The following is a 19623-nucleotide window of genomic DNA, read 5'->3' as shown; positions in this document are numbered from 1 at the left end:
CAATTTTAAGCGCTTTCGTTATTAGAGCGAAATTCAAAAATCAAAAAACTGCATTTAAAGTAAAACCAATACGGAATTACTTAATTGTCATATCGCAGTGATGATGGACACCGAAAATTAACAAAAACGATAAGGTAGAAAATGAATTATTAATGAAAACAGTTTGCGAAGACAATAGCGAAAATATGGTTTTGCTAAATTGACCGGTGCTTGTTAAGATAGAGTCGACATATCGATTTTTTAAATATGTGGTTTTGTGCAAAAACAACAATAAACAGTACTTACTTGTCATGTCGAAAATAGAAACATATTTAAAAATTACGAAAATTCATCGAGTAGAACAACAATAGTGTTTTAGTAACAAAAAAAAAAGTGTAAAAGTTTACTTTAAGGCCCGTCTCACGTTCGTTATAGAAAAACAATTTTTTTTTTTTTTTCTTGGCAAACGTTGATGTCGGAATACCCTAGGCAAGTTACTACTAAAAAAGATCGTTTGCGCTTTTAAATCTTAAAAATCGAATCGGAAACTCGAAAACAAAATGAAACGAACTTTATTTTTATTATTACCAGAAAAGATGCATTTGCATCTCCTGTAATTATTTTAGTAAGAACGAATTAATTGCTATTTCGTTATCTTTCTTACTAGAATAAAATAAAATTATTAATTCTTTTATTATTTTTTTTCTTCACTGAAAATGAAATAAATAAATAACGAAAAACACACTCCAATTTCTTCTTGGCCAAATGATTCATAAACAAGATTTTTTTTCCCGAACACAAAATATTTGAAAACCAAAACATTTATTGTATCAAAATGTATAAATATATAATTGTAAAAACATTTAAAAGTCTGCGTAAGAACAAACAATTTTGGGCACTTCTGCATGACAGTGAGATATTAGCAACAAAGACGAGTTATCGACCCTTGTTCTTCGAAAGAGAACTGCAGTCTAGCGGCTATTATGTGAACCTTAACCTCAAATATAACAAACGTTAACAATAACGCAAAAGTATTTGAAAATCGAAACATTTATTGTATAAAAATGTATTAAAATAACATTTTAATGTATTAATATGATTTCTTTTTAATGAGTGATAGGCACCTCCAAAATTCACCACAGAATTACGCCCCCCCCCCATGTAGTTTGGTTGTTTTTATTTTACGGCATATCAACCCTTTTCAGGTCATTTAATTCAAGACATTAAAAAATGAAAATATCGAAAAAAGAGTTATATTGTACGTATCCGTTATGGAATGAAGTTCTCTGAAAAAAAAAATTTCACTTAATTTCATCAAGTAGTTTTATTTTACAGCGAAAAAACAATTTGTTATGATACCGAACAAAAGGTTCGATTTTTAGGAAGAAAAGCTAGTATGGGGAGGGAGTGTTGGCGCTTTAAATTCAAAAACTTCCCGTGGCGTGTTGAAAAAATTCCAAGATTACTGACTTCAACACGCTCTCATAAAAACGTGTTTTTTTTTTTAACTGTACAAGTACCGACTTTTTTTTTTTTTTTTTTTTTTCAAGTCGGTTTCTATTTACCCCGATAGTTAGGACCCTAACAGGTACTACCACTCCGAGTCAGAGTTGCTGGGAGCAATGCCAATTAAAGGGTGGCTCCACCACACTCCCCAAAGCTCGCAAGCTGGGGCCTCACCATCGGATATACTTTAAGGTTATATCCAGGACCCCCCCCCCAAACACGATGTAACTTTATTAAGGGCGAATTATACAAGTAATAATGTTTTAAAAAATTCTTCATCGTACGAAAGTAATGAAATTGCGAGACGAAAATCGTGTTTACATAATTGACGCTTTAAAATAACGTTCCCATGTAGTAGACATTCCGAACGTGAAAACATACCCGTGTTTAATAAATCTAGCAAAAATCAATTAATGGTCAGATTTTCGTGAAATGTTCGATACATTTTAGAATGAAATTACATATAAAAGGCAGTTTCCGTAAAATATACGAGGGGAAATATTTTTTTAGTGCGTGTCTTCCCCCCTATTTATTTTTTTGAAATTTAAACAAAATATATTTAAATCTATCGAAATTTCTATTTATTATGAAATAGAAGAGTTCAAATAAGTAAAAGATTTCTTTTTTAATTTAAATACACGTATTGAACAAAAACTTACCTTGAATTTGCAATTAAGAAATTGATATAAATTTAATATTATGTTTTTAATAGCGTTTTTTCTAAGTAATATATACTATAATTAGTTGAATTGCCAAGAAAAAGAAACTTCCTAAAAACTAATTCATTTTTAAAAGATTAAAACGATTAAAATTCCATTATTTCCAAATGTCCCGTTACAACATAGATTTTTAATTAATTGTGTTTAATTTTTTATTTAAATATTAAGTTTTAATATAAACATGGCTCTTGGCAGCTATTTTATTGCCAGATTAAAACCAATTAAAAAATATTATTGCACAAATATTAAACATTTTGTAGACCACCCTCATATTTTGTTTGTCTCTTTTTACCAAACAAAAGTATGGAAGCTGGTAGTTAACCAAATGAACACTCGTACATATTTAGTAAAACCGTATTTCATATTTAATATACAAATGTTTATAATATTATTAATCATTAAACTGTGTAAATTTTAAAACCTTACAAAATTATAGCAAAGATTAATTATTAATTGCAGTTTGAAGAAGATAAACAAAGGTTTAAAAAAAAATCATTGTCGCTTCTGCTTTTCCATAGTTCGTATAGTTAACACAAGTCTAACGTCACGGGATCATGCGCTCCATTTTCACAATCGTTTGAAAGACCCTAATGAGTGATTTAATGTATCAAAATATACTTTTAGTTTGTCAATGTAGCAAAATAGAATTTTAAAAACATGAAACGTTTACAGAGGTTTAAGAATATATTTTTTTTTATTGAAAGATTTTTTTTTTCACAGTAAGATTGTATAAACATATATCAAAATTTAAAAACATAAAACATTTATAAAGGTTCAAGAATAATTTTTTTCACATTAAAATTGTATAAACATATAACTTTTGCAGCAAAATAAAATTTTAACAAGTTAGAAAAGCATTTCATCCAAGGCATGAAAATTGTTAAACAAAATGTTTTTAAAATGGCTTTAAAAATAAAGGTACAAGATTCAATTTGAAATTTATTTATCTTCAAAGTGCACTTTTATAAATTTTACAAAGTAAGGTATAAAAATTTAATTTAAATTGAATCAAAAAAATTACCTAGGATTTATTTTATGTAATGTACATTCTGTTGCACTTAAAAAAAAATCACTGAAAATTTTATATCTATATCATTAATTGCTAGATGAAAGATAATGTTTTTAAATTGCAACAAAATGTACATTACATAAAATAAATCCAAGGTAATTTTTTGGTTCAATTTAAATTAAATTTTTTATACCTTACTTTGTAAAATTTATAAAAGTGCACTTTGAAGATAAATAAATTTCAAATTGAATATTGTACCTTTATTTTTAAAGCCTATAGTAAAAACATTTTGTTTAACAATTTTCATGCCTTGGATGAAATGCTTTTCTAACTTGTATCTTATCTTTTTAAGATTATATTTTAAAACTTTCCTTCTCTCTATTTCAGTTTGTATTTCTCCTCACATCACAACTCATTTTTGCAACTCCCTCTTTGTATTATTACAGGTCTGAATATTCTCTCTGTTTCAGTTTGTATTTCCCCTCACACCACAACTCATTTTTGTAACCCCCTCTTTGTATTATTACAGGTCTGAATATTCTCTCTGTTTCAGTTTGTATTTCTCCATGCACCACAACTCATTTTTTGCAACTCCCTCTTTGTAATACAGGTCTGAATAATGAGAAAATCTGAATTTTTTTAAACAAAAACTTTAAAATAAGTTTTTTAGATTAAATTTTTTTAACTTCTTTCAGAATAGAAAATCTTTAAAATTTAATAAGGAACATATTTAATAGGTTTCATTAACAAATATTCAGTACATAACGAGAAAAATAGAGATGAAAATTTCAAAAGGATTGTATAACTGGTTACGGTCAATAGTAGTCCTCGCCAACGAAAGTCTTTGTTGTTATTTCATTATTATTATTTAAAACATTTGTGTCCTGCTCTTTTGCACGAGGACTAATATAGAAGTTTTTTATTTAAAAAAATTTTTTTTTTCAATGAATAATTTTTATTTAAACCTTTTTGGAATATAGTGTTTTTTGCACAGTTACAAGGGATAGAGTTCCCTTATTTGTTCAAAAACCTCTTCCAAAGGATTGTCTTTGCACAAACTTTTAGAAAGGTACGAGTTATCAACTCTGTTTGGCGGACATACACATTTTATCGGCCGTTCTTGAAACTAAAATACACACATTCGCCTCATGTCACTATCATAAGTGTAATGAAAGCAACATTGGATTTTTATAAAGTAAATAATTTAAATGAAACATTTTTCGAATTAAAGCAACTTCGAAGGGTCAACAATATTATATTTTACTAGCAAAAGTACCCGTCGTTGACTGGGTTCACAAACAGCCTACAGAAAATGGACTCTGATTTATGAAAGTATGATAGATTATGAAAAGGAAGGGTTGTAAAGAGATAGCTTCGAATCTGGGAGGTATCAAAACCAAAACAAAATATGATGAAAGTAAAAATAAAATTGATAAACCCCATAATTCATTATACAATACCTGTTCACACTGAAACACTTATCACAATATTCTGTGGATCTATATTAAAAAAACCTTGTTAAACTTTGTGACATATTCTATGGAGGTCAGGCGCAAATTTTATTATACCATATTTCTTCCAACTGAAACATAATTATCAAAGTATACTTACGCAGATAGATATGAAAAGTCTTTATTGAAGTTTGTGCCTATTTCTATTCTATGGAGGCCAGGCGCGAACGCAGACCCCACAATTTTATTATACCATCCCTATTTAAGTTAAAACATACTTATCAAAGTATTCTTATGTACATCTATATCAAAAACACTTGTAAACTTTTTTTTTAAATTTTTTATTTCCATACTTTGTGGACCAGGCGCGAACGCAGACCCCACAATTTTAATGAACCACTGTTCTGCCAGATCAAACATACCCATTCCTGTGTCTCGATACATCTTCTATCATTATATGTAATCAGTTTTTTAAAATAATCAACCATATAGGAGCCTATTCGTGACCAGACACACACACACACACACACACACACACACACACATTCAGCTTTATATTATAGATTTAGTAAGAAAGATAACGAAATAGTAATTCGTTTTTACTAAAATAATAAAGGTACGCATGAAAAAAAAAATAATAATATAAGTAGCAGGTACGCATGGAAAAAATAAAAGAATTAACAATTTTATTTTAGTAAGAAAGATGATGAAACATTTTAGTAGGAAAAATAATGAAACAGTAATTCGTTCTTATTTTCTGGTAATAATAAAAATAAAGTTTGTTTCATTTTGTTTTTGAGTTTCCAATTCGAATTTTAAGTTTTATAGGTGCAAACGATTTTTTTGCGGTGATTTGTTGGCAAGTGTATTCCGACATCAACGATTGCCATTTTTTTATCGATTTCAGTGTGCTAAAAACGAATCCGATAACCGTTTTCGTCACAGAGAAATAATTTTCATGATATGAAGAAATTACTTTTTCAAAAAGTGGGTGATCACTGTCCCATCTAAATTTAACTTAATCAGCACCAACTTCCTGGCTATCTGTGAGGGGAGGGGGCATTTTTTTAATTAGTTTATTGGCTAATAGGTTGTTTTTTTTCTGCTTTAATTTTGCAATAAAGACACAAGGAAATCGAAAAACAAAAATAAAGAAAATGGCCACCACTGATAACATATAGAATTACATTGCTTAATATCTAGAAAACTAACTGTTTTTCATCTAATTTTAAATTGTTGACCAAAGATTCCTAGATTAAATAGTCCCAGAGTTCAGAGGTTAATTCCATGCAAACGGTAAATTTGCAACAGAAAGGTTATTATATTCTTTTAAAGCATACCGAAATCCACAAAAAAAATATTTTTCTTATACGAACGTAAGATTTTAAAGTAAAATAATACCAAAAAACGTCCATCGCTATCAGCTAAAACAAAAAAGGAGGTAAGTATTGTTGAATTGTTGTGTGCATGTGGGTGTGTTGATGCTTGAATTACAGCAGAGACGTTTAGATAAACAAATGATTTATTAATATATATATACATAAGGAAAAGATATACACATGTTAACTAGCCCATGTCCGAGCGGGAAGTGAGGACCGTGTATATATTCATACGACAAGGGCCAACAGCTGTTGCGCGTATGAAAGTAGTTCTATGGTATTACTACACCCCCCCTTACCAGATAGATAAAAAAACATTGTTCAAATGTTTATTATATATACCAGTACATATGCTATTTATATCTTTTTGGCCTATGTATTTCACGGCCACATTTTGTGTTATATGCTGATTGTTTTGGTGCTAGTTGGTGTAAGCTATTGTTTGTGTTAGTGTGTTCATTTTGTGATGAGGTGATGTGATCATTGAAATGAACCTGTTTGCGGGTAGATGTTCCAGTCGCCCTTATTTGGACTCTGTTTCATCTTTTTGAAGATCCATCTGGGAGTTGAAGGATGTATGATCTGGGTTCTTCAGGTTTACTTAAAACTGTTGCTGGTTTCCATTTCCCTGTTTGATTATCTAGCATTTGAACATTTTGTCCAGGGACAAGTGCTGCTAAATCATGATGATACATTTTCTTCATATCCTGTCTATGTTCTAGTTGTTCATGGATATAGTCAGGATTGGGAAATCTGGGATTTGGAATTTTCGCAATTATGTTTGATCCCATAATGCGGTTGTTTAAAAGTTCACCAGGGCTTAATAACTTGTGACTGATTGGTGTTGTTCATAGGCATAGCATTGCTAAATTAGGGTCTCTGCCTGCTTGCTTTGCCTTGATTTGTGTCTTTTAACTGTTCGGATTTGATGCTCAACAAAACGATTAGATCTTGTGAAATTTGAGGATGACGTTTTGTCGTCAAATTGCCATTGTTGGGCAAATTCTCTGAATGCTTCACTGGAGTATTGTGGTCCGTTGTCACTAATGACTCTGGTGGGAATACCATGCTCAGAAAAAATCTGTTTCATTGCTGAGATGACCATGTTGCTTGTAGTTAGGCTAGTCATTTTCCTTATAATTGGAAATTTGCTGTAGTAATCAGCAATTATTAGATATTCTTTAGTGAAACAAGTCAGTTCCAACAACTTCCCATACTCTGCTGGGGATGTCATGTGATTGTAGAGTTTCCTTTGGTTGTGCTGGAAGATTTTCTTGACATATTGAACATTTCTTGATCATGTTTTACTTATCAGAATTAATCTTCTTCCAGTATACAGCATCCCTGGCTTGAAGACGTGTCTTTTCAATACCTTGATGGCTGTAATGAAGCTGGTCTAAAAATGATCTTCTGTTGGGTTTCTGGGATAATAATCCTTGACCCCTTCATGATGATACCATCATTGACAGATAGTTCATATCTGTATAACCAGTATGACCGTATTGCTGGCGGTACTTCCTTTATTGAATCTGGCCATCCTGTTGTTATGATTTCTTGCAGCTGATCAAATATTGGATCAGCCTTTGTTTCCTTTTTTATCTCGTTCAGGCGCTCACTCCTGAATCTCTCCAAATCGAGTCGCACGTCTAAGTCAATTGTGTCTGTGTTTTCAGTGCTAGGGAGACGGCTCAGAGTATCAGCTAGAGTCATTTCCCGTCCTGGTATGTACTCTATTTGCATCTGATATCCCTGTAACTTGATCAGCATTCACTGCAGTCTGGGAGGTGCACTAGTCAGTGGCTTCTGTAAAATCATGATGAGTGGCTTATGATCGGTGAGTACCTTAAATTTACGGCTGTATAGGTATATGTGAAATCTTTGGACCCTGATACAATTGCAAGAAGCTCTCTTTCTATGCATGCGTAACGCTTTTCAGTGTTTGTTAGAGACTTTGATGCATATGCAATAGGTTTTTTGTTTTGCAGCTGCAAGTCCTTTTAAACTTGTATCCATTTGTTGTGTTAAAATATGTTAAAACATTCCTTGTGGTGTTCTTTCTAAAGAAAGGGTGCATCCTTCTTTAATAGTCCTCGTAAAGTATGTGTTTTGTCAGCAAGGTTAGGAATAAATGGTGACAAGTATGTGATAAGGCCTAAGAATTCTTGTAGCTCTTTCTTACAGGTTGGGTGTGGCATGCTTTGTATATCTTTGAGCTTTTCTGGATCCGGACTGACACCATTTCCATTATAGATCATCCCAAAGAAGGATATGCTTTTTGATTTGATTTCACATTTTGTAGAATTGAACATGAGACCATTATTAGCAGCTACTTGCATGAGCTTTTGTAGAATCTGGTTGTGTTCTTCATCCGTTTTACTATAGACAACAACATCGTCTGCGATTCCCACTGCACCATCAACTTGTTCAAGTATCTCGTCCATCTTCATTTGGAAAATATCTTGCGATGCACTCAATCCAAATGGTAATCTCTGAAAACAGTACCTACCATAAGGAGATTGGAATGTTGTTAGTGGTTGAGACTCACTGTCCAGGTGTATCGACCAATAACCAACTTTAGCGTCCAGTTTAGAAAATAGCTTGGCACCTGCAAAATGGTGTGTTAGCTCTTCCACTGTAGGAATGGCATGATATGATCTTTTGTGTGCTGTATTCAGGTGCCTTGGGTCTAAACATATTCTCAGGCTCCCATCTTTATGTGAGTATGCTAAACTCGAAACCCAGTCTGTTCTGATAATATTGTTTTCGACCATGTTATCAAGTTCCTGCTTTATCTTGTCTTTTAGAGCAATTGGTGTTTTTCTAGGTGCATCGATGTGCGGTGATATTCTTTTGTTGAGTGATAGTCGTACAGACCTTGGCATGGAACCAATTTTATCAAACTGATCTGGATGCATCTGCATCAGGTCTTTTATCGTATTGACTGGTGTTGCAGCAGGAGGCAGACTGATGTCTATCCTCTTTCCTGATTGTGCAGTGAAGGGTGACTAATTTGAGCTGTTCTAGTGAGGGTAATCCTAGAACTGCTGGCCCTTGTATGTCTAGAATGTAAAAACACTGTTGTGCCAGTCTGTTCCATTGTATTTGCATGGCATATTGATGCTACCATAGCATTTTATCGGAGTATCATTATATGCTATTTGTTTTTCCTTGTTTTGTTTTCTATGCTTGGGAAACTATAGGCATCTAATTTCTCTGGGAACATTCTATGATATGTAGAGACTGGTAATGTGTTACCTTGGGCTCCTGTATCAATTCTCACCCATAACCTGTGGACTCCATTTCTGTTAGGCAATTTAATATTTACATAAGCAAAAGCTTCGTTTGTTTGGATGATAGAGAATGTTTTGATGCTGTTAAAAGTAAGGCTTTCAAGTTGTTCATCTATTCCTTGAGTATTGCATATTGCATCAGTTTGGAGGGGCTGTCTTTTCTTGGACTGGTCTCTCCGATATTGTGGTTGATACTCCGGCTTTGACCTTTTGTAGTCTCTGCTTCGTGACTTCGATTTTTGCCGTGGTTTTGTTGTGCTTGATAAGCAAACTGCTGTCCAGTAGTTATCTTTACCACATGTTTTGCATTTTGATCCATATGCTGGGCAAGCTTCACGACGAAGTTCATGGCTTCTACCACAATTAAAGCAGTTGTTAAATTTCTTAGAACTTTTTGATGTTCTTATCGTCTGGATAGTGCTGCTACTATTTCCGTTGCTATTTGACATAACCTTGAGTTGTTTTAGATGTATGTTAGAAGCTTCATACATTTTTCCGATGCGAATAGCTTCTTCTAATGTTAGGGTATTGTCTTTTCCCAAAAACTCCTTTTGCAACTCTACAATTGGAGTACTGGCGATAATAAGTTCAATTATACGTTGTTGTTGATTAGACTCGCATAACAAACATTTTTTGTGTGAGTCGTCTGCATCTATTTACGAAATCATCTAACGATTCATTTTGTTTTTGTCTGTAAGACATTAATTTTAATCGATTCACTCTAAAATTCTCTTTTGGCTCGAGCTGTTCTATGAATTGATTAAATATAAATTCAGGAGAGTTTTTTCTTCTTCTGATAATGTCCAAGTATTAAATCTTCTAAGCCCCTCATCCCCGATTTGCAGTAAAATATAACTCATTTGTTATTCTGTTTTTATTTTATTAAGAATAAAATACAGTTGCATACGTTGTTTGAAAAGTTTGAAAGTTTCTGCTGGGTTTTCTGTTTGCCAGTTCATTGAGGGAATATCGTTTCGAGACATCATAATATAGATAGTAATAACAAAAAAAGATAGTCGCAACAAGTTTAAAAAAATGTTATCAAAGGCAAGATACGTTACTTTTCTACCAAACTGGATAAATGTTTAGTGTTTTTATTTGATATAAAGTGTTTATTCGGCTCGAAAAACATACAGTGCTTACCGATGTATTTGCAAAAATGCAAATGTCGGCATGTTTGTTGTTGCACATGGTAAGTTTGGGAAAACGCGTTTAAACAAAAAAATTATACAAAATACTGTTAGAAACTCGCTCAATATATGTTACCGTGACATAGGCGGACATATATTCGGTTTCTAACAATATTTTGTATAATTTGTTTGTTTGAATTCATTTTCTCAAACTTACCGAGTTCAATAGCGAGCAAGCCGACATTTTTCTTTTTAAAATATATCGATAAACATTGTATGATTTTTGAAGCGATTACATGTTTTAAATGAGTAAAACCACTAAAAACCTTTCCAGATAGGTAGAAGAGTAACTTATCTTGCCTTTGATAACATTTATTTTGTATATATTTTATATTTGACTACTTTTTCGAATCTATGTGTATAATAATACAAACCCCTAAAAGCATATCCAGTTAGGTAGAAAAGTAACTTATCTTGCCCTTGATAACATTTATTTGTTGTATATTTGTTTTTTGACAACTTTTTCGAATCTATGTGTACGGTAATACAAACCCAAAATTGAATTTAACTTGGAAATAATATTTAAAATACACGTGCGTACACTGCACAAGCACCCTTATTATTATCATAATAATGATAGTAATAATAATAAAAAACTGGTGTAGATGACATCGACCGGTGCCACTCTAACTAGTTGTGAAGGGTCAGGGAGGATGGAAAGACCGAGGTGGGAGAATACTAACCAAATCTCCACTGGAAGTATGCAGTTCAAATCTGGTACCTTGGTAAATTCCAGGAAAACACAAATAGCTGATGCCAATGAGAAATCAGTGACAATGGCTGTTGCGATAACATGCAATCATCTGCACAAGTGGTCAGAGGTGGAGAACACCGGAAATCTGGGGAGACTTGTTGTCACTTGGTCTCCAGGGAACACCACAGGTTACTGCCAGTGAACGATCACTGATGATGGCCTGTGAGACAACTAATACGCTACACATTTTGATGAAAAACATGGGAAAAAAATGGACATAGAAGAACAGAAAACAAAAACTTTAAATATAATTTCTGTATTTAAAGTAATAGTTATTTAAATATTTCAACATATAATCTTGTGGGCAAAATCCAGCTTCCCAATAAGAGGCACTCTGGATAGGAACAAAAATAATCTCAGTCATGAAAGATTTCTCCTCCACCAACCGAGGACAGAAAAGGTAAAGTGTAGCATCAAAACAGATACTACACTGTGATCTTGTTCAGAAGGCCAAAAAATATTTGTGTTTAATGTTTCTTTAATTGTTTGTCCCCTAAATTCATAATTCAGTTTTATCAGTATTAAATTGTATATTGCTTTAAAATTACTTAATTTTACATAGATAATATTTATATTTTATATTGAATAAAGTTCAGTTTAAGTATCAATCGAACTGTGTTCCTTTTTCTTTTTAAAAATGTTTATTGCTCTTTTTCAAATGGCCTGATAGTATAACAAATTTTACCTACATTGCCTGCAGACATTTTTCAGTTAACAGGCCTTCTTCTTACTCTTGATAGCCGTGAAAGAACTCGATCTGTTGACTCTACCCTAATAAGCACTGATTGACCTAAGATTTTCAGAAGATAATTATCTCCCTGGTTAGGGTTCAAACGCTTCGATTTCTTTCTTTAGCAAAACTCAATTTCCGTTAATCGTCTTTGAAAACTATTTTCATAAATAATTCATTTTCTACTGTATCGTTTTCGTAATTTTGGAGTATATTCCTTAGGGCAACATGACAATTAAGTAGATACAATTTATTTTATTTGAAATTCAATATTTCGATTTTTGAATTTCGCTATTACAATAAAGAAGCGCCTAATTTTAACCACAGTGTTACAGAAAAATCCAACACTTGACAAAGAAAACGAGGTTCTTGTGTAGATTGTCCGGCGGAAGGTATTTCTTTTTAGCTTGATACCTGCAACGTAGATAAAGAGAAAGAAGCATTCAAGGAAGAAAAGAATACAAAAGAACAACTTAAAAGAAATGATTTTTATTGAAAGTCCTGATAGGAAAAAGTCTATAATCTGCTGGGTGTCAAGAGTTATCCATCTGGCTTACAAGTGAAATCCTGGTATCGTAACATTTTCAAAAGGATGGAGATGGAAGAGGAGGGAATAGAGAGATAAAGAGAGAGGGGGAATAGAGAGATAAAGAGAGGGGGAAATAGAGAGATAAAGAGAGGGGGCTTCATTTACTGAAGGCAATTCAAAGTTTGTATAATTCCTTTTTAGGGTATTAGTTCCCTTTTTTACCCCAAATCATCTTTAGAAAAAATTGTCGTCATCTCCGTTTTGCCATGAGACTGCTTCTTTAGTCAAAGTTCTTTGTTGGTGATATTTTGTGACATGTGACTACAACACTTCCAAATCATCTCAGCCAAAGTAATGCCGACCAAACGACGAATAATCCTTTTGTAATCTTCCCCTCATCAAGGAAAGGCAATATAAAAGTTCATATTTCAGAGCCGAAGTCTGAAACAGTGTTTCAGGTAACTAGAAACTGCTGCAATGAATCCTGGGTTTTCCATTTTATCCTGGGATAATTAATGTCTTAGTAATTGATCGCATATTCCAACTATTTTAATGTTTAGTTAAGACAGAGAAGTTGATTCGTTCACAAATTTCCCTGGTCTCAAATTGGCCCTAGACTCGTTCCAACAATGTCAGGTAACTTTGACATATAGGTCCTCATCTTCTGAGTGGAATCAGCAAACTGATATTCCCTTTCATCTATTTTAATGTCTAGTTAAGACAGAGTAGCTGTTCACAAAGCCTTTTGGTCTCCTTTCCCTGCCCAAGACCCCAACAAAATATGTCAGGTAATTTAGACATATTTAACCCGTCTTTCTTCTTAAAGATATTTTCAGCAACCCCTTCCTTCACAGAGTAGAAACAGCAATTGATATTTTTTCCTTCAAAAATGCTGCATGGGGAAATTTAGGTGCGCAAAGAGAGGCTTGCCCAATCACCGAACAGAACAGAATCGCGTGATGTGGAATAGGAGGAAAAATGAAACATAGAGAGAAAGAAAGAGAAAAGAGAGAAAAAAGGGGCAAAATAAAATAGTGGAAATAATTTTCCACAAGATTGGTAATCTTTTAAACCAGCGCATTTCAGGTGAAAATATTATTACGTACTTACGTGTCATGCTGAAATTTGTATAAGTTCCAAAAATTGCAAAAAATGATCCAGTAAAAAATGTACTAGATGTATTTTTTAAAAATCATCCACAACTACGTTCTAATATAATCTGATAAAAAATAGTGTAAACTCAAGTCAAGGGAGATAAATCAGTTTGTCATGCTAAATTGGTTGCACAACTCTTCCATACAGTAAAATACAATATAACAAAACTCAATAATTCGATAAATTCTATTTTTACTTGTAATTACTTTTCTACTGGATTTTTTTTCGTAATTTTTGGAATTTATACTAATTTAGACATGACACGTAAATCCCTAATAATGGTTTTACCTGAAATGCGTTGGTTTAAAAGATCACCAATCTACACATGCACCAAAAACAAAATAAGCAATAAAAATAAAAGATGTATTTGCAGAGACTTGACAGTTTATTTAAGCAACAGTTACAGTGTATTTAGTTCCCTCCCACTGCAAAAAGTGCCTGTGCAGCTCAGTCGCCATTCTATGGTAAGGGCACATCAGACGATTAGCAATAAACCAACCCTTCTCAAAAAGAGAAGGAAAAGCCTGGGAGGATGGACCTCCTAGAATCACAAAGAACAGCTTACACCATAATCAACATGGAACAGGTCATTACAGGAATGGTATAATCTCTTGATTATGAAGGCCGAGAATAAAAATTGCTAGCAACAGTTAGAGTTACATACTACATTATTTTTCAATCTAACTGCCACCTCGGTGTTAAGCATATAAACTGTGTTGCGAATGCCCCTCCATTGGGAATGATGAAAGAGGATTAATTTTTGGTCCTAAGGTTTGAATGCATGCGGTGTATCGAACAAGAAGGGAGGGGAACACCTTTCTCAGACGAGTGAAATAAAATAGGACAGAATACAGTTAGAGAAAACGGAGGCAAACGTGGTCTTAAATTTTAAGTCAATTTTATTACAGAGAAAATAATAGGCTAAGGGAGCGAGTGTGTGAAAAAAAAAAAAAAAAGAATTAATTAAACAGCAAAAGAAAAACAAATCATGAGGATGGGGGTGGTCTTATGCTTGTGTCCAAAAATGCTGATGGAAAATACATCAATGAAAAACACTAAAAAAAAATGACAAAATAAAGGAGTTGCCGATATGTCACATGAAGAGGTATATATAGAGAGGACTTACAGTTCATATTTGTTTCTTATGTGAGGCTTCTTTGCCAGTCTGTTGTTTAGGGTTCCTTTTTTTTTTTTTCTTCGGGCAGTTAGTGAAAATAGATGTCTTTAACAATATTCTCTTCATTGGTCCATAATTCGAAAACCTATTTGTAAGGTTCGCTATTTCCTCGTCATTCTATGGTCGGCATTATCTTCTTTCATTCGCTGTTGGTGTGGAATTCTTCCTCAGCATTATCTCCTTTGACAATGTCCGGTCGTTTCTCTTTTTTTCTGTTGTTGTTGGGTGGAAATTTTATACATCCGCCCGGCTCGGCAGGCCAACCGAGTCTCTCCAAAATGTCTTTTTTTGCTCTCTCTCTTCTCCATACTTTTCTTATCCTTTTCTTTCTTTCTTTCTTTGTTCGCTTAGTAACTAACAGGGGTAAGAAAACGTGTCGCTGACTGGGTGACATGTCAACTCGCTCTCATACTGAAGGGGTGGGAGGTGTTAATATCCGTTGAACATTTCCTTCAACTCTTTCCTCCTCTCTCTTCTTTCCTACACTCTCTCTTTCTCTCCTTTTTTCATTTTGCCTTGGCGACAAAAACAAAAAAATAACAACAATAAAAAGCAATATCTAAGACTGTAAACGACCAAGTTCTCTCCGATTCTCTCTCCTCTAATCTTGAGCACGTGGTACAATGGGGAAAGGAGTGGCTGGTTACTTTTAATGCATCTAAAACCAAGCTTCTATCTTTACATCATTAACGTTCTGATCCCCATCTGGCATCAACTGAAATGAATGGCTCTCGTCTTGAGGAGACCTCAAGTTTTGACAAGCTTCTGGGCTTAACCTTTACTCCTGATCTTAAATGGAACACGAACAAATCTGTTGCCAAGTCCGCTAGAAAAATGGTGGGATCCTTCTATCGATCCAGTAGATATCTCACTGCTGATGTAATTCTCTATCTATATAAGAGCCAAGTACATCCAAGGATGGAGTACTGTTGCCACATCTGGGTAGAAGCTGCTAGAAAGGACTTTCCTGCCTTGATAGAGTTCAAAATAGATTTTGTAGCCTCGTAGAAGATGTCCTTTTCTCTTTCCTGCATCCTCTATCTCACAGAAGAGATGTTGCGAGTTTGTCTCTGCTTTATTGTTATTTTCATGGCAAGTGTTCGACTGAGCTTCAATCTATGGTCCCCCCCCTTGCCAAACTTTCACAAGAAACAGTCGTCTAACTGAAAACACTATCAATAATTCCCCCCACTCTTTATCTGTGCTTAAACCTAAACGTAGATTCCATGAACAAAGCTTCTTTCTTAGAACTGCATGCCTGTGGAATTGTCTTCCGTTTTCCTGCTTTCCAGCTGACTACAATATGGTTGTCTTCAAGTCCAATGTAAACAAGTTCTTGATGAGTCGTTCCACTTAAGTTAACAAATTTACCGAATTTCCATTACTAACGATTACTATATTGTCCAATTGACTACTGTACACTCTTAACCCTTATTCTCGAGTGGTCTCTGGCCTTGATAGGTGGTTATACCTATGTAAAAAAAATAAATAAATAAAAATAATTTAAAAATAGATTTGACCTCTAGAGTCTGACGTAGTATTATGTATAGGTCACTTAAAGTGATGTGGACTTTAGGAGAGAGAGCTTGAAAGACACGTATCATCTTTTAGTCAAGAGTCAGTCGGAATCGAAAAAGGGACAGGGATAATCAGATTGTCATGGCTCCCAGTAGAGGGGATCAGAAATCGCAATTATTTAGGACCAGCATTACAGCTTTCCAATGAGGGAAACATTCGGCAATTAAGCTGCTGTAAATACTACTAGGATTTTGAGTTATTCAAGTCTTCATTGCCGCTTTTCCGAGAACCCATAAAAAAATACCAAAGACGGACCAGGTGTGTTTCTCCTATTGGCCGATGTAAATCCCCCAAAGAACTGTTATTTGTCCCTTTTTGTTGTAAATACTTGATGTACCTTGTTAAACTATCTGTTAATATATCAACACTGTCGCAAGTGTATACATGTATCAATTCAATGAACAATAGAAAAACTAAATTAGACGAACACACGTATATACACATCATATAGATGACTGTGATATGTATATACACATGTATATACACTCTGTATGCATGCATTCATTAGAAGATCATTTTATACCACTAGATGATACATGAATTTACACACACACACACACACATACATGTGTATATAGCAGACACACGTATACATAATATATAATACCCCTCCATATATACTCCCCCAGTATCCAGCATTTGTATCTAAACCAACCAGTGTAGAGCCCTCATGCCTCTCACAATTTGCTAAAGAAAAGACATAAGGCTATATCGTAGCCTCGCTGACATCACGTCAAGTCTACTCAAACAGAATAATGGTGTGCAGCCCCAACTGTAAAACCCAATTGCGCACATGCGACTGTATAAAAATACTTCAACTGTGCACATATCGTCTTTCTACACCCACGCAGATTCTGTGGACTTATAAATGAAACTCAGTCTTTTCATGCGGACGTCTTGGAAAGCACCTTACATCATAAAGATGTTTTTTTTTTTCATCCAATCAGATTACGAAGAAAACAAATTTAAAAAATTTTTTTTTCAGACAACGTTCGTGGACCTGATTTGGGCATTTTGCGCCCAAACAAGTGAATCGACCTCAGTCAGCATGCTGTAAGCGTCATCATCGACTCTGTCCCACAGGACGTTAAATGCACGCGCAACCGATAATTAATTTTCCATAGAAATAGACTTTTTACTCTTTTCTATCTCTCTGTTAAAGTAAACCATGGACTTTTATGTTGGTTAATTGTTCCTAAAAAGGACTGGTTATTTCTAACCGAGAACTTTTACTTTTCTACTTCATTTCATTTAATTACCTCAATCGCAGGAAGATGCTCAATTAACAAAGAAAACTTTCGTGTCTGCTCTGTTCACTTATTTACAATTAAAAAAAAAAAAATTTTGTATTTAATTTATTCATCCGCCTCAGTCATCTTTGTTTGATTGTGCAACAGCATTTTACACTTTATTTTCATTTTTATTTTTTTTGAGCTTGCGCAACAGCTATGTACTATACTCAAAGTGGCCAATTTCTTGCGATTCTAACCACTGAGTACAATACTGTTGAAATCTATGGAGGGTTGGGCGATCTTTTCCTTCATCTTACTCCTTATCCTATTTTTAATCTAAATTAATTGCTAAAAAAAAGTTTTTGTGGATATCTTCATATTATCATGTTTGACAGTTGAGAGCAGGCTCAAAGCATTCCTTCAAATAATGACGATAAAAAGGCGCCCATAGTTAAAAGCCAGGCTCTTATTATCCAGAATTCAACTTAATAATACAGAAAAATCTTTCCGTACGTCACCGAACGAAAATGTTATATTAAAAAAAAAAAAAAAAAAAAAAAAAAAATCATGTAAATTGATCAAGTAGCTTCTTTTTTTTAATACAGAAAATATTTTTTGAAATGATTTTTAGCGATTAATAGTTCATTGTGGCATTACAAAAAAAAAAAAAAAAAAAAAAGCGGTAGTTCGAATTGAGTTGTTTCTATTTATTAAATATGACGAATCAAGACACACCATTATCGCATCCTCATAAAATTTGATTTTCTTAGTCATCACTTTTTCGTCATAATAATATGTCTGTATTTTTTATTTTGGTAAATTTTTATTTACTTTCCATCTTGACAATCACCTTTAAAGTGACGCCTATTAAAAGTTTTGGGGTATGCTGAAAACGAATATCGCATTTAAATTTGCCGCAAACAAGCAGTTTGCCGTATATTAAGCAATATAATTCCTTATGTTATCACTGGTAACCATTTTTTTGTACGCGCATTTTTTTTTTTTTTTTTTTTTTGGCACACGCACGTGTTTGCTTATGTGTTGTGTTTATGGGGTAGGGGGCGCTAGCAGTCTTTTCTAGAAGCGAAATGGTCTCCAGCCTGCAAAAGTTTGGGAAACCCTGATATACATCGTTCGCCTTCAAAAAGGAAACGTTGTAAAAGTACTACAAGAACAAGGGAGATCACTCTTAACTACTCATCCCATTGGCCTTGGCCACAACCAGTTTTGGTTTTGGTTAATTGTATTATTTTTAACATGAAAATGGTTAAAACAGGTAGGAGCGGGGGTTGTTTTTTTTTTTTATATATATATTAATTTATATAAAATGTGATTTGTTTTGGTTTATTACTTAAAATAAAATCAAAAGAAAAACAACAGTTAATTTAGCGTAAAAATAACAGCAAAAAACATATCTCGTGCGCGCACCTTTCTCGCACATACGTAACTTTGATAAATGTATTTTATTTTTATTTTCTTATTAATATGGTAATTTTGACGTAGTAGTAGTTAACCAAAAATCCTCGGTCTCGCACGCAGCACTAGTGAACTTTTTACTAGACTTTTACGCTTAAATTCTATACAGAAATTAAGTTAAAATTGGAAGGTTAAAGAATAAACACCGTTTTCGGAACATTTTTCCGTGACCGTGCAAATGAAAGTGACTTTGAAGCCTTTAAACTGATGATTCCAAATTAATTTGTGTCTGAAATAAACATTCTTAATTGAACCAATTTTTTGTATTTATGTAGTATGCTGAAATAAGAATCCGTTCTTAATATGGTGAGAGGGGGGGGGGCTTTTAAGAAGCATTCTGTACTTCCAGCTAACAATTTAATAAACAAAAGATACCGTAAACAATTAATTTAACTTGAAAATTCTATCTAAAAAAACTGGAATGGTCCGTATTCTGCATACTGCAACAAAACTTATTGTGACCACTTTC

At 33.5% G+C, this 19623-nt stretch overlaps 1 protein-coding gene across 4 annotated transcripts in view; it reads left to right on the top strand.

The window, feature by feature from the left end:
* The window catches only part of LOC145303467 (methionine aminopeptidase 1D, mitochondrial-like), a 52773-nt gene that overhangs the window by 2658 nt on the left and 30492 nt on the right, over positions 1-19623 (top strand). Inside the window, exon 1 of one of the 4 annotated variants that reach the window (XM_080144807.1) lies at positions 25-134. The exons of 1 other annotated variant lie outside the window; for it this stretch is intronic. Coding sequence is in view for 1 of the 3 variants with exons in the window: in XM_080144806.1 (XP_080000932.1) it covers positions 18936-18954 (19 nt within the window). In the remaining 2 variants the exon portion in view is untranslated. Of the gene's footprint in view, positions 1-24; positions 135-5812; positions 6106-18694; positions 18955-19623 lie in introns of those variants that run through there. 2 more of the 4 variants (XM_080144808.1, XM_080144806.1) reach the window with 2 other exon arrangements.

The sequence above is a fragment of the Euprymna scolopes genome, chromosome 19 (genome assembly GCF_053919585.1).
Source record: "Euprymna scolopes isolate OS-2025 chromosome 19, ASM5391958v1, whole genome shotgun sequence".
NCBI lineage: Eukaryota > Metazoa > Mollusca > Cephalopoda > Sepiida > Sepiolidae > Euprymna > Euprymna scolopes.
The sequence above is the reverse complement of the archived record's forward strand: the minus strand, read 5'-3'. Positions and strand labels throughout refer to the sequence as shown.